The sequence below is a fragment of the Schistocerca nitens genome, chromosome 8 (genome assembly GCF_023898315.1).
Source record: "Schistocerca nitens isolate TAMUIC-IGC-003100 chromosome 8, iqSchNite1.1, whole genome shotgun sequence".
NCBI lineage: Eukaryota > Metazoa > Arthropoda > Insecta > Orthoptera > Acrididae > Schistocerca > Schistocerca nitens.
Window position 1 is genome coordinate 418,762,990 of NC_064621.1, and position 14,976 is coordinate 418,777,965.

The 14,976-nt window shown below is 37.8% G+C and overlaps 1 protein-coding gene across 2 annotated transcripts in view; it reads right to left on the reverse strand.

The window, feature by feature from the left end:
- The window catches only part of LOC126199308 (elongation factor-like GTPase 1), a 630,571-nt gene that overhangs the window by 493,577 nt on the left and 122,018 nt on the right, over positions 1 to 14,976 (reverse strand). For both annotated transcript variants that reach the window (XM_049936141.1, XM_049936142.1), the window contains 2 exons: positions 12,034 to 12,257; positions 5,891 to 6,041 (listed from right to left, as the gene is read on the reverse strand). In XM_049936141.1, the coding sequence (XP_049792098.1) occupies positions 5,891 to 6,041; positions 12,034 to 12,257 (375 nt within the window). The remainder of the gene's footprint in view (positions 1 to 5,890; positions 6,042 to 12,033; positions 12,258 to 14,976) is intronic.

Sequence of the window (14,976 nt, forward strand, 5' to 3'; positions counted from 1 at the left end):
TAGGTTTGGCTCTGAGTCATGATCAATAGCTGAGGCCGTTAAGGTGACCACTTAGGTGAAGTGAGAAACGCAGGTTTGAGTCCCAGTTTGGCACAAATTTTCACTGTTTTTATTCCATCATACAGATGGAGGCAGTTGATATTCAGAACTGTGGATACATTTTATGTGTTTACAATATAGGCTGTTATATCGAGGGCCTCACACTCTTCGTTTTTGTGTCATTAGCATGACTCTGTATCTGTTGAGATATCCATTTTCCTGCACCAAAGTATGGAGTTGTTCCTGTTCTGTTTGGAATATACCAGCAGCTGAGGTGGTATGGGCTCCATGAATTAAGGCCTTCAGAACACCCATCATTCGGGCCAGATAGTGGCAGCTATTACCTGTAAATAGGGATCTATAGGAATGGATTTTCAAAATACCGAATGTCGAAGTGTACCATCACTCTTGCACCTAACCAAAGGTGGTCATTAAGACACAGCAGATTTAAGTCAATTAAGCTGGGAAGCTATAACTTATTGGTAAGTTTTGTATGTTGATTCATTTGCTACATTACATTAGGAACAGGTTTTATGTTGACATAAAAGCATTATTTGAGGACACTTTCTCCTTGACATACATTTTATTTAACAACAAGTTTCATAAATGATCTGATGGTGTCACCATGGGGAATCCTTTGTCTCTCCTGGTAGCCAACCTTTTTATGGAAGATTTTAAGGAGAGGGCACTTGATTCAGCAGTTTTAAAAGTAACAGTATTTTGGCGATACACTGATGATACTTTTATAGTTGGCCCTCATGGTCTGGAAAGTCTCCAAGAGTTTCTTCAACATCTAAAATCCACACATGAAAATGCAAAATTTACTATGAAGGTGCAGAAAGAAGGCTGTTTCCATTTTAGGCATCTTTCTGAACATAAGAGTGATGGTACATTTGAACATTTGGTATTTTGAAAGCCTACTCATACACACTTGCATTTACAGGCAATTAGCTGTTAACATCCAGCAAACACGGGATTCTATATACCTTGATTCACTGTGCCCATAGCATCTTAGATGTAAATAACCTGCAAGCTGAACTGGAAAACCTCAAGACTGTGTTATTTGAAAGTGGGTATTCATCTCAGCAGACAAAGGGTGTTACAAACACATAAACAGCACAAGAAGGAAGAGGATAATGCCTTCAAGACAAGAACCTAGCTACCGTACATTGGAAATGTTCTCACGAAAATAGGCAGAGTACTAAGAAAACAAGAGGTTAAAAATCATGGAACTTTTAGAATCAGTCAAAGACAAGATCTGCATGAGGCAGATGTCTATTAGATTTTGTGTGAGTGCGGCAAATCATATATAGAGCAAATGACACATGCTGTTTAGGAGCACATTGTGGAACACCAGCAGCATACTCCCATCCTCTAAGGTAGCAAATCTGTTATCACAAACACTGTATTTCTACTGGGTGTTTGATGAAATATAATGAAACAAAAATTGAGATCTAAGCTTCATACTTTTGAAAATCTGTTATGAACGAGTCAGAGGAAATTACTATCTGAGGCCCTTATCAGTTGGGACGGTGGTTTCTAGTTACATAATGCATCAAGTCATGTTATAGAAAAGTTTCATGCTCTGTGAAGCTGTGTCATTCTGTAGCTTGACCATGTGAAGATGATTCATGTGATATTGATGAGGCAAGCTCTCACCACGGCAACACACGAACTTGCAGTAGAAGCACATGTGCTCTATCAACACATGTGCAGTGACAACTGTGTACACTCCAGGTCTTAAATAGGGGAACTTATTGTACTTTCATCAGTATGCACCTAAAGATGGCTAGAAGACCCTGTGCCAAAATGTAGTGACAGTAAGTTACTGACATCTGGAAATTCATATGAAATTTCATGGGATTTCAATCTTGTCTAGATGCCTGTCAACTGTTTCTACCTCTACATCTACATTTATACTCTGCAAGCTACCCAACAGTGTGTGGCGGAGGGCACTTTATGTGCCACTGTCATTACCTCCCTTTTCTGTTCCAGTCGCGTATGGTTTGCGGGAAGAACGACTGCCGGAAAGCCTCCATGCGCGCTCGAATCTCTCTAATTTTACATTCGTGATCTCCTCGGGAGGTATAAGTAAGGGGAAGCAATATATTCGATATCTCATCCAGAAATGCACCCTCTCGAAACCTGGACAGCAAGCTACACCACGATGCAGAGTGCCTCTCTTTCAGAGTCTGCCACTTGAGTCTGCTAAACATCTCCGCAACGCTATCATGCTTACCAAATAACCCTGTGCCGAAACAAACACAGCTCTTCTTTGGATCTTCTCTATCTCCTCTGTCAACCCGACCTAGTATGGATCCCACACTGATGGGCAATACTCAAGTATGGGTCGAACGAGTGGTTTGTAAGCCACCTCCTTTGTTGATGAACTATATTTTCTAAGGACTCTCCCAATGAATCTCAACCTGGCACCTGCCTTACCAACAATTAATTTTATATGATCATTCCACTTCAAATCGTTCCGTACGCACACTGCCAGATATTTTACAGAAGTAACTGCTGCCAGTGTTTTTGCCGCTATCATATAATCATACAATAAAGGATCCTTCTTTCTATGTATTCACAATACATTACATTTGTCTGTGTTAAGGGTCATTTGCACTCCCTGCACCAAGGGCCTATCCGCTGCAGATCTTCCTGCATTTCGCTGAAATTTTCTAATACTGTAACTTCTCTGTATACTACAGCATCAACCATGAAAAGGTGCATGGAACTTCTGACTCTATCTACTAGGTCATTTATATATATTGTGAAAATCAATGGTCCCATAACACTAACCTGTGGCATGCCAGAGGTTACTTTAATGTCTGTAGACGTCTCTCCATTGAGAACAACATGCTGTGTTCTGTTTGCTAAAAACTCTTCAATCCAGCCACACAGCTTGTCTGATATTCTGTACGCTCTTACTTTGTTTATCAGGTGACAGTGAGGAACTGTATCGAAGGCCTTCCAGAAGTCAAGGAAAATGGCATCTACCTGGGAGCCTGTATCTAATATTTTCTGGGTTTCATGAACAAATAAAATGTGTTGGGTCTCACACGATTGCTGTTTCCAGAATCCATGTTGATTCCTACAGAGTAGATTCTGGGTTTCCAGAAATGACATGATACGCGAGCAAAAAACAAGTTCTAAAATTCTACAACAGATCGATGTCAGAGATATAGGCCTGTAGTTTTGCGCATCTGCTTGACGACCCTTCTTGAAAATTGGGACTACCTGTGCTCTTTTCCAATCATTTGGAACCTTCCATACCTCTAGAGACTTGCGGTACATGGCTGTTAGAAGGGGGGCAAGTTCTTTCACGTACTCTGTGTAGAATCGAATTGGTATCCCGTCAGGTCCAGTGGACTTTCCTCTGTTGAGTGATTTCAGTTGCTTTTCTATTCCTTGGACACTTATTTTGATGTCAACCATTTTTTCGTTCCTGTAGTGATTTAGAAAAGGAACTGCAGTGCGGTCTTCCTCTGTGAAACAGCTTTGGAAAAAGGTGTTTAGTATTTCAGCTTTACGCGTGTCATCCTCTGTTTCAATGCCATCATCATCCCAGAGTGTCTGGATATGCTGTTTCGAGCCACTTACTGATTTAACGTCAGACCAGAACTTCCTAGGATTTTCTGTCAAGGCAGTACATAGAATTTTACTTTCGAATTCACTGAACACTTCACGCATAGCCCTCCTTACGCTAACTTTGACATCGTTTAGCTTCTGTTTGTCTGAGAGGTTTTGGCTGCGTTTAAACTTGCAGTGAAGCTCTCTTTGCTTTCACAGTAGTTTCCTTACTTTGTTTTGGAACCACAGTGGGTTTTTCCTGTCCCTCACAGTTTTACTCAGCACATACCTGTCTAAAACGCATTTTACGATTGCCTTGAACTTTTTCCATAAACACTCAACATTGTCAGTGTCGGAACAGAAATTTTCGTTTTGATCTGTTAGGTAGTCTGAAATCTGCCTCATATTACTCTTGCTAAACAGATAAACCTTCCTCCCTTTTTTTATAATCCTATTTACTTCCATTTTCAGGGATGCTACAATGGCCTTATGATCACTGATTCCCTGTTCAGCACTTACAGAGTCAAAAAGTTCGGGTCTGTTTGTTGCCAGTAGATCCAAGATGTTATCTCTATGAGTCGGTTCTCTGTTTAATTGCTCGAGGTAATTTTCAGATAGTGCACTCAGTATAATGTCACTCGATGCTCTGTCCCTACCACCCGTCCTAAACATCTGAGTGTCCCAGTCTATATGTGGTAAATTGAAATCTCCACCTAAGACTATAACATGCTGAGGAAATTTATGTGAATGTATTCCAGATTTTCTCTCAGTTGTTCTGCCACTAATGCTGCTGAGTCGGGAGGTCGGTAAAAGGAGTCAATTATTAACCTAGCTCGGTTGTTGAGTATAATCTCCACCCATAATAATTCACAGGAATTATCCACTTCTATTTCACTACAGGATAAACTACTACTAACAGCGACAAACACACCACCACCGGTTGCATGCAATCTATCCTTTCTAAACACCGTCTGTGCCTTTGTAAAAATTTCGGCAGAATTTATCTCTGGCTTCAGCCAACTTTCCGTACCTAAAACGATTTCAGCTTCGGTGCTTTTTATCAGCGCTTGAAGTTCCGGTTCTTTACCAATGCACCTTCAACAGTTTACAATTACAATACCGACTGCTGCTTGGTCCCCGCATGTCCTGACTTTGCCACGCACCCTTTGAGGCTGTTGCCCTTTCTGTACTTGCCCATGGCCATCTAACCTAAAAAACCACCCAGTCCACGCCACACAACGCCTGCTACCCGTGTAGCCACCTGTTGGGTGTAGTGGACTCCTGACCTATCCAGCGGAACCCGAAACCCCACTACCCTATGGCACAAGTCGAGGAATCTGCAGCCCACATGGTCGCAGAACCGTCTCAGCCTCTGATTCAGACCCTCCACTTGGCTCTGTACCAAAGGTCCGCAGTCAGTCCTGTCGACAATGCTGCAGATGGTTGGTGGCGACCCGGGTGGGCTCGAACCACCAACCTTTCGGTTGACAGTATGATGAGTGGGTACTTATATACCCTTATTATTTGTGCTTCATTCATGACTTCCCAGTATCAGAAAAATCTATTTTCATACATCACATACTGTCTTTATGTAATGTAGAGGTATGACCTGCATTTTGAGTCTAAAGAAATTTAGCAATCTTGTGGCCAAAAATGAGCTAGAAAAAATGGATATGAAAGGCTTTGCATGGTTACTGTCTATCCATCAGGTTAACGTTATGGAAAATCATGTACTACCATATGGGTAATGGTGTTACTATATACTTCCGCAAGTAAAGTACAGTAAAGAAAGAGACAGAAAAAAGGAAAAATTCACAGCACACAAATGAGTATAACATCACCCTCAATCTGCCAATTAACCTTACATCCACAGAAAGAACTGCAGTCCACCATTTAAAAACTAATCCTGACCTTATAATCCTACCTGCGGACAAAGTATACAGACTCAACCAAAGACCAATATTGAACCTTGCCTGACTCAATTCATTCCTCCATCCAACCATAATTCACCCCCACTGCCCCCAAACTGCCCCCTGTTAACTTTCCATAATTTTTTAACCTCAAACCTTGCCTCACCACCATTCCCCAAATCCCTCAAACATGCAAACTAACCTTACATCCACAGAAGGAACCGCAGTCCACCATCTAAAAACTGATCCTAACTTTATAATACTCCTTGCAGACAAAAGAATATAACAGCTTGATAAACAAAGTTAAGAGAAATCTAGGTACTAAAGTAAGTGTGTAAAGAAACCATTAGCCTGGAAGCCAGAGCATATACCTATTACATTTCCTGCAGGTGCTTCTGTTACAGGCATTAACTCTCGTCCCATGAGAATGTACAGCTGACAAATCCGAGCTCTTGTTAAGTGCTGCCCAGGTTTCAAATCCTTCAAGGTGAGACTAGGATCCACTTCTTCCTTATTTTCTTCCTGTCAGCAACAAACGAAAAAAACTACAGATACCAACTTGTAATTTATTTCAGAATATTGTTATGTTGGAAGTTGTGAAATCAGAATGAAGGCAAAAATGTGAATAGTACATACAGAATACACAGAGCACAGCTACAGCATTGGATGTATCATGCAGCTGTTTTCTAATATAAAAGAAATTATATAGGAAAAGATATAAAAATGTGTACTTATATTTCAAGGATATTTTATAGCCATAAGGGCAAAAATAAAATTTCTCAGAGATGACACTGATGTTAACAAAATTCTGTTTTTATTATTTTGATATATGATATATAATAAACAAATCAAGTGTTAACTTGATCTCCAGATAATTTTGTTGCTATTGCTTACCAAAGTACCTACACTGGAAGTTTCACTGAAATAAATAAACTAACCAAACAAACTATCATAAGATTATTTGTTCTGGACAGTTTATTATCAATCAAGGTTAATCAAAAGTTGGTGGAGATTTCTAAATCATCTGCTCTTTCATTTTCAAAAGAAGACAACCAGATTTGAATATGATCCATGTGAAGGAGGTTCCAAAACTGTCTCCAGTGTTGAGCCATCAAAAAAGTGCCCAATGTGGCACTGGATGATCAGAAATTAAAGGTGTGTGACATATCTAACACAAACGACATTTTAAAATTTTCCCAACAAATTGAATGCTTAAACAAATTTTGGGCTTGCAGCCAGTTCTCATTTAATTCATTGTACAATATTTTGACTGGTGGGTGCTCAGTCGAAATATTGTGCAATGAATTAAACAATGACAGGCTGGAAGCCAGAAATTTGTTTGAACATAACAGACATATCATACAAAATAGTGTGAAAATTACGAATTAACTATGGCACAGTTTTATGCAAAAATGCTGCTGATCAAAAGCAAATGCTAAAACAAATTTATTGTCAATGTTAGAATCAGTTTTAAAGAAACCATCTTATTTTATGTATCAGTTTCATACTAGAAACGAACAGTAAATGAATGTGCAACAAAGCAAGAGGATCCTTTTTCTTTCCCCCTTCCCCTCCCCTCCCAATGCCACCCCTCCCCTCCCATTCCAACTTAGTATTATTTTTTTCCAAATTTTGTGATATTTTCGATATGGTCATCTAGATGACATGTCCACAGTATATAAAGATACCAAATATTGACTCAGGGCTTCAACCCTTACTTTATCATTTATCACATTCCTTTGGTTATCAAGAGATAATGAGACACATAGTTTGCCAAAAAACTGTACTAATTACAAAACATCAGTAAGTTTAGATTTCCTTGTCATTGTCCATTAGTGGACGTATACATGATTACTAAGTTCCCGTTAGAGTAGATGAAAAATGCATGTAAATATCATGTTTGTACAGTTAATTACAAAAATATGTTAATACAATTCATGCTCATTTAATTCTGTAATAACAACATACTTAGTTAAAATATTTTTACTGAAATATAATCCAATTTTTAGGCAAACTAGCCAGAGTAATTCTACAGAAATTACTATAATATATAAAAGTACTAGTTTAAACTAATATCTATTGTAAAATTATGAGAAAAGGATTTGGAAATGGCAAGGGAAACATTATTTAAAGGGTTAAATTAGTTTTTAAGATTATTCTTGAATATATTATTGGATAAAGAAGGCGTTTTGGATATCTGAATAGTCACTGAAACTAATGAAGAAAAAAATTGAACTATAATAATTCGTTATGAATTCATAGATATAAAAATTATAATGTTCTTATGTTCTTTCTTCAAATGATTTCTTATACCTCTTTGACGCTGTGGTGGCATGTTGGTGTTTCTCTCTATTATTACTGGCATCCTTGCAGGTCCTCCCAATCATCCAAGCATTTATTATGATGTACTTTTATGATGTAATTTTCAAAACTTTGCTGACTATATTTTCACACACAACCTTTTTTTAATACATTCACAAGGTTAATAATATTTGGCATGTGTACATTTTTTACACAGGTCATCATATGCATCTGGTCTCTTTCAGATCTCAACACAGTCAGTCAGTTACCAATTAATTGGCTCTGAGCACTATGGGACTTAACATCTGTGGTCATCAGTCCCACCAATTAATTAGTGCACAGTGTACTGCTCATTAATAATCATCTTTGGTCTCACTATCTTTGATCATTGTCACAGATGTTATCACTATCTAGCAGCTAGACAGTGCATCTTTTAATCAACTTAAAAATTACTGCTACACCATCCACTATTCAGTTACTCAGAAACATAAATCTTTAATTGTAAATTAAGAAAATGCAACAATCAATAACAGCCAGCTTTAGTTTTAATTACTGCAAATATATATAAGAGGCAGTTTGGAAGCCATTTTAGGCTAGTTCGTGGTGAGTTTGAATGGAGTAAAATATAGGCCCAAAAATACAGGATAGTGTGCTGCAGACGATTTAGTACAGGTAACAAATCAGAACATGTATGACGATTTATCCAAATTTCATGTCCGTGAGTTTGCTCCATAGTATAGTGACTGACTGTGAACCAGCAATTAATTTCATGAACTGTGTTAATCTTCTAATAATGACCAATGCTTATTGTGACAACAGGATCATAATGTGAACAGTGTTATTTCCAATAGTTACATTTGCTGTGCACATTATCTTTGTATCAATATAACTGTTATGACTTCAAGGACAGTGATTTAAGAACTTTGTACAGTGACTGTGTTACACATTCCTTGTCACATGTGAACTTTCGAGTCACTCCCATGTTAGGTTACTGCACATTAACAATCACATAATAGGACATCAAACAAGTGTAGTATGTAGCTAGCTATTTAGCTGTACATAATTTAAACAGATGAAGTTTAATTTGCCATAAACTGCAGTTCAATCAACATCTAAGTGCAATTAAAATGTGTGAATGCAAATCTGGTGTGGACCACATTATTAGCAGTAAACTGTCCCCACCACCAACTCTTCAGCCAGATTGAATGGAGGCAAATATACCAAATGTACTTTAGTACAGGTAATGCTTACACTACTGATGGAGGCCAGTGTCCCAGCACCAAAACTGCCTGAGTTGATTTTATCAAGTATGAAAACAACCAATGTTTCCTAGAGGTGCAAAAGCAACTCTTCATATTGATGACTTACACAAGTCTTCTGGGTTACTTCAATGAAAAACTACATCAGAAGAGACCTAATCTGACTCTCTTCAGAGAAAAGAATTTGAAATACAAATTGTTGGGACTTACAACCGATACACTAGATTTGGCACACACTGAACCCCTCTTATTCCCATATGCAAAGAAATTTCAGATTGAAAATATTTTCAGTTCAATGACTATGTGTAAAGACCTTCCAGAATCATACTTCTGTGATGGAATCTACTCACTTTTTTATTATTTTATTTTCTGGTAACTAGTTTTAGCCATGCCACCATCAGACCAGATTGTTGTTGCAGTGGCAGTGCAGGCACCAACGAAATAGTGGTCTGCTGTACTGGACATTAGTCAGCTGTGTAAACAAGACAACTTGACAAGTTGACACAGTCCCCTGGTGTCTAATACAGAAACTGCTACTTCATTGCTGCCTTTGTTGCCACCAAAATAACATTCTGGTCTGAAGAGAGCACAGCTGAAAATGGTTACCATAAAATAAGATAATGAAAAAGCAACTGAACAGCGTCAAGATTATTGATTTCATTTCAGCCACTGCAGTTTCTAAGATGTTATTTCTACAAGGAAAAGTATTAGATGAAGTGAACTGGCCTAAAGTGGAACTTCATTGAACAATAAGTGCATTGTTTAACCTCCTGTTCTTGCAAACTTCTCCTCCATTTTTTTCAATGAAAACTAGTTGTTCATATACATATAGAGGTAAATTTGGTATCGAGCATAATAAAAGTCACAGAGGACAGCAAAGAGTCAGCATGTTCACAAATGCTGTGAAATCTGGATATGAAGACTTTATCTTTTTAAGTTGTTTTTTGTTTTTCTCTTTCTTCTAGGATTAAGAGATGAAGTACTTTCATCCAGTTAAATACAGTTGTATTTTCTCACATAATATATTCAATGTGTTCTGTAAGTTCCACATTTTTTCCCTCTCATTACATATGAGATGTGTTACATTCAGTTTTGAGAAGTGTGAACAGTACCCTGTCTTAGTTGATCTGTTTCTTGATAGTCAACTATTACAGTGATGATGATCATTTTTATTTTTGTAGGATACTCAAAACTGGACTCCTTAGTACCCATACTAAAATATTACAGAACAGGTGAAGTCAAAATTTATAAAACTGTTTACAACAATGCTTAAAATTGTCACTCTATTCTCAAAGATCTGTTGTTCTTGTCATGGTCTTCAGTCCGAAGACTGGTTTATGTAGTTTTCCATTCTCCATACTACTCTGTCCTATGTAAGCTTCTGCATCTTTGAATAACTAATGCAACTTACACACTTCTGAATCTGGATACTATAGACCTATGTGCTTAAAGACTGGTTTATGTAGTTCTCCATTCTCCATGCTACTCTATAATATGTAAGCCTCTACATCTTTGAATAACTAAAGCAAGTTACATCCTTCTGAATCTGATTACCATAGATCTACAATATTGTAAAGAAAATTTATAGACATGGTCAAGTTCCACAGTCTATATACCTTCATCAGTTTAATGCATATTAGCAATACCCTCAGAAATGAAAGAAATGGGACAGGTATGCAGTATCACTTCTCTGTGACACTCTGATGCATAGGACTGTGTAACACCACATGGTTACACCTCCTGTGACTTTTTTACTTAAAAAAATAAAGATAAAATTCCATACAAATGGTCAAACAATAACAAATGAATAAATAAAAAGGTGGCTGGGTTGATGGACAGGGAGTACCAGTTCTGGAGAGTTGAGTAGTCTGTTTTGGTATCTTCTTTAAAATAAAGCTTTTTTTTTAGATTGTTTGTATAAAAGTACACTTTGTTATGTGGATATATTAAATGCAAGTAAAATAAATGTAACTTATTATACGCATGTAGAATTGAATTAGATACATTCAGCCACCAACGTGTACCACCACTCCCTTCCACTCTGATGGCAGCAACAATGTGTCATAGCACAGACTCCTTTAGACACCAAAAACAATGGATTCCCATCATGATCCATGACAGTTCAACTGACCAATCACAATTCACAGAGATTGATCAGAGGGACTTCATAGCACTCTCATCCCACTTGATGGTATCCTAGATGTGCTTAATAGGGCTGAGATCAAGTGAGTCTGAGGAACATGTAACAACCCTTGGCTGTTCCTCAAATAATTCTAGCTCAGTTCACCAACTGGTGAGGATATCAATTGTCTATGTGATACTGAAGAGAAAAAAATGGATGCAAATGATCAGGCTGTAGGTTCCTGTCTTCAATGGTGAATGATGATGGCTGACATATCAGAGCCCCATTTTATCCTGTGATTACATCTCCCTTGCAACCACATGAGACCCTGATGGTGGCACAATGTACTGCCAGAGTACACTGACATCAATGTCTACCAACATGTACACTAAGTTATGTGACATGATCTTGTTTCATGCTATGCACATCCAATAATTGTGATTCTGCACTGTTTCTAATTCTTGTGCTCTTTGGTATCTAATGAGCACAGGTACATGCAAGGGATGGGGGTCGGCATTTTCTGTATGCTACAGCTTGAAGATGGCTCTGGATGGTATAGTTGCTGACAGACTATTCTTGCTGGTGATTTGCTACACTGTGGCCTTTCTATCCACTGCTACTGCTGAGCCTCTGGCCAATAACATGTTTGCCAACATCTCATCCCCACAGCACACTGAACTACTTCATCCACCATGCTAACAGCAGCACTCTCTCTCCAACACAACACAGTTGTTTAAGAATGTATTTATTTCAGAAATGTGAAAAAAACAAGAACTTAACCTAAAGGAAAAATTATAGCTTATATTTTTAAAAAGAGCAACATATTCCTCACCTTTTCTAGTGCTGTCTGTGGGTTGTGCTTGGGTCCCAAGACAAAGACATCTTCTCCAACTTTTAATGTACCACTATATACCCTTGCAAATGCCATAAATACATCTTCACTTTCTTGCCCACCAGGTTTAGTGTCTTCAACTTTAATGTCCTCTGTATCCTCTTTGTTCTTTGTTTGTTGTGCTTCAGTGTCACTTAGTGGCCTCATTCCTTCTGAATCCACTTCTAGAAAGAAAATCACATAACTCAAGCTCTAAACCAAATTTAAGAAATTTGCTGTGTAACGAAGCAGAAATTTTCTGAAGAGTATAAAACAACACTGTAAATTTTACTCAGGAGTCACATAACCAAGCCAGTTTTCAACACAACAACAGAGGAAAATGGACAGACATTGATACTGCAGATGAGAGCCAGAAACTGAAAAAGCACTCACAAGTAGATACAATTTTAAGTCTATGCTAATATACAGAAAATATATATTTTCACTGACAATTAAACGTATATGACATATGCAATGGAAACAGTACCAGGTATTAAGTTACTAAGAAGTCTGCCTAGAAACCTGCATGATAGTAACATGGCACTAACTTTCCAAAACAATATGCTAACTTTCCAAAACAATTCAAATACTATCAGGAGCAAAATGAATTTTATAATGTTATAGAGTATTTACAAATTTAAATTTGTGTATATTGTTCTTCATTAATTAATTGTGTTAGAGGGTGTAATCAAAATGGTTGGTCCTTTAGAAATAATAATGAACTTTTCTGTTTTGCCAAGTTCTATATTACACCTATGTTTACTGTACACAACATCACAGGATCAAAGATTCAGTTAAATTCAAAAGGTCATTGCCATTTAATGTTCCCTATCTGTGTCCCGTATGAGTCATTGCTTCATCTACTGACTTCATTGTCAAAGAAACTTTAAGTCATAACAAATTCAGTGAACAAAGAAATATAAAATCTACAAACTACAGAAACAAGAAAGGTAAGATAAAAATGTAATGCAACAACTTTGATCAGAAGTCAGGAAATAATATGCAAAGTAAATAAATAAAGGAAGCAAGATTGGTGTTTGGCCTTTGGTTGATGACAATAACATTGGAGGGAGCACAATAAAAGAATATGAAACATGTGTAAAGACTATGAAGAAAAGTCTAAGTGTTCACAAAACTACATGAAATGATAAGAAACATGGTATGAAGTTAACAGTGAAGTTAGAAATGATAGAGAGAGGGAAGGAAGAAGGAACTGAAAAATATTTTTCAGTGAGGATACTAATAAACAACTTTCCAACTTACGAAAACATCTTGGTGAATGCATCAGAGAAGATAAAATTATGGCTATATTTAATGGTATAATACATATTCATAAAGGTATGTTGAAACTTGCCCGGATAGCCAAGCATGTTGAAGTGCCCACTTCCACGACATGGGGAGGCACACCATAATCTACCTCACAGATTAATGTGATGTGGTTTATAAGCAGTTTTCCACATCCACCTAGGTATGTACTAGGCTGGTTCTCATGTCCCACCTCAGAGATACGACGTGCTAACACTTTAAGAAGCAATCCCACATCTGACCATGAGATTACATTAATTGCAGGCAAAAGGGGTACACAGATTACTTCCAGAGGTGGAGTTGGCAGCATTTTTAAAAAACTTTTGGGAGTGGTGATGCCATCATAATAATAACCTATATAAGGGATGATTGGTTCTCTGTGAAGTTGAAGAAGGATCATACCAGTCTTGATATGGTGTTGGCTGGGTAATGGGTACTGGAAGGAGGAATGGAAGGAAAGGTATGTTCAAATCTGGTGACTACAGAGTGATCTGTTAAACTCATTCTAAACAAAAACTGTAAAATGTGATTCCAATGATAGCATAATGCAAAAGTAACTGGAAGTAAAGTCTGTTGCCTGCAGCTTCAGTAAATGTCACAGACTGACACTGAAGTTAGCCTGCATTTATGTCCTACAAATCTATGAATACAAAGCATTCAGTACAATAGTAAATAGTAAGGAAGGGGAATCTCCATATGGTCAGATGTAGACAATAGGGATTAAAAGGTTACAAATGGTTTAACAGAGATGCACTGAGATAAACCTGTGAAATTCTACTCCAGGTTATGAACCACCTCACTTATTCTCATAAGAAATAGGAACAAATGAAAAACAGTACACTACAATGGATGTAAGTAAACTAATCTGATATCACTAGAATGAAATTTTCACTCTACAGCGGAGTATGCGCTGATATGAAACTTCCTGGAAGATTAAAACTGTGTGCCGGACCGAGACTCGAACTCGGGACCTTTGCCTTTCGCGGGCAAGTGCTCTACCAACTGAGCTACCCAAGCACAACTCACGCCCTGTCCTCACAGCTTTACTTCTGCCAGTATAATCTGATATCAGTTTTGAATTTTCCCACCACAATTTTATAGGATAATACATAACATTTTTGTGCATGAGGAAATAATCAATTGGGTTAGCACAAGGCACATAAACAGGACTGAAAACTTTGCCAGGTTACAAATAAATCATTTTTACACACGCACACATTCTCTCTCTCTCTCTCTCTCTCTCTCTCTCTCTCTCTCTCTATCTCTATCTCTCTCTCTCTATCTCTCTCTCTCTCTCTCTCTCTCTCTCTCTCTCTCTGTGTGTGTGTGTGTATAGTTACAGAATGCCAGCTGAATGCACAGTGCCAGGAATGCAGCTCTGCAGTTTGACTGGGGTGAGAGGTGGTTGTGTCAGGTGGTGAAGTGTGCTTTCTTTTTTCATTTATTCATTCACAGGTCATGTTCCATCAAACCCATCTTAAAAGAGAGCCTTTGGGGATGTGGGATGAGTCAAGTTACACAATAACAAGCAGTAGCAACCACTGCTGGTTACTTCTGTAAAGTATATTAACAACAGATTATGACTAGTATGAATCCTAT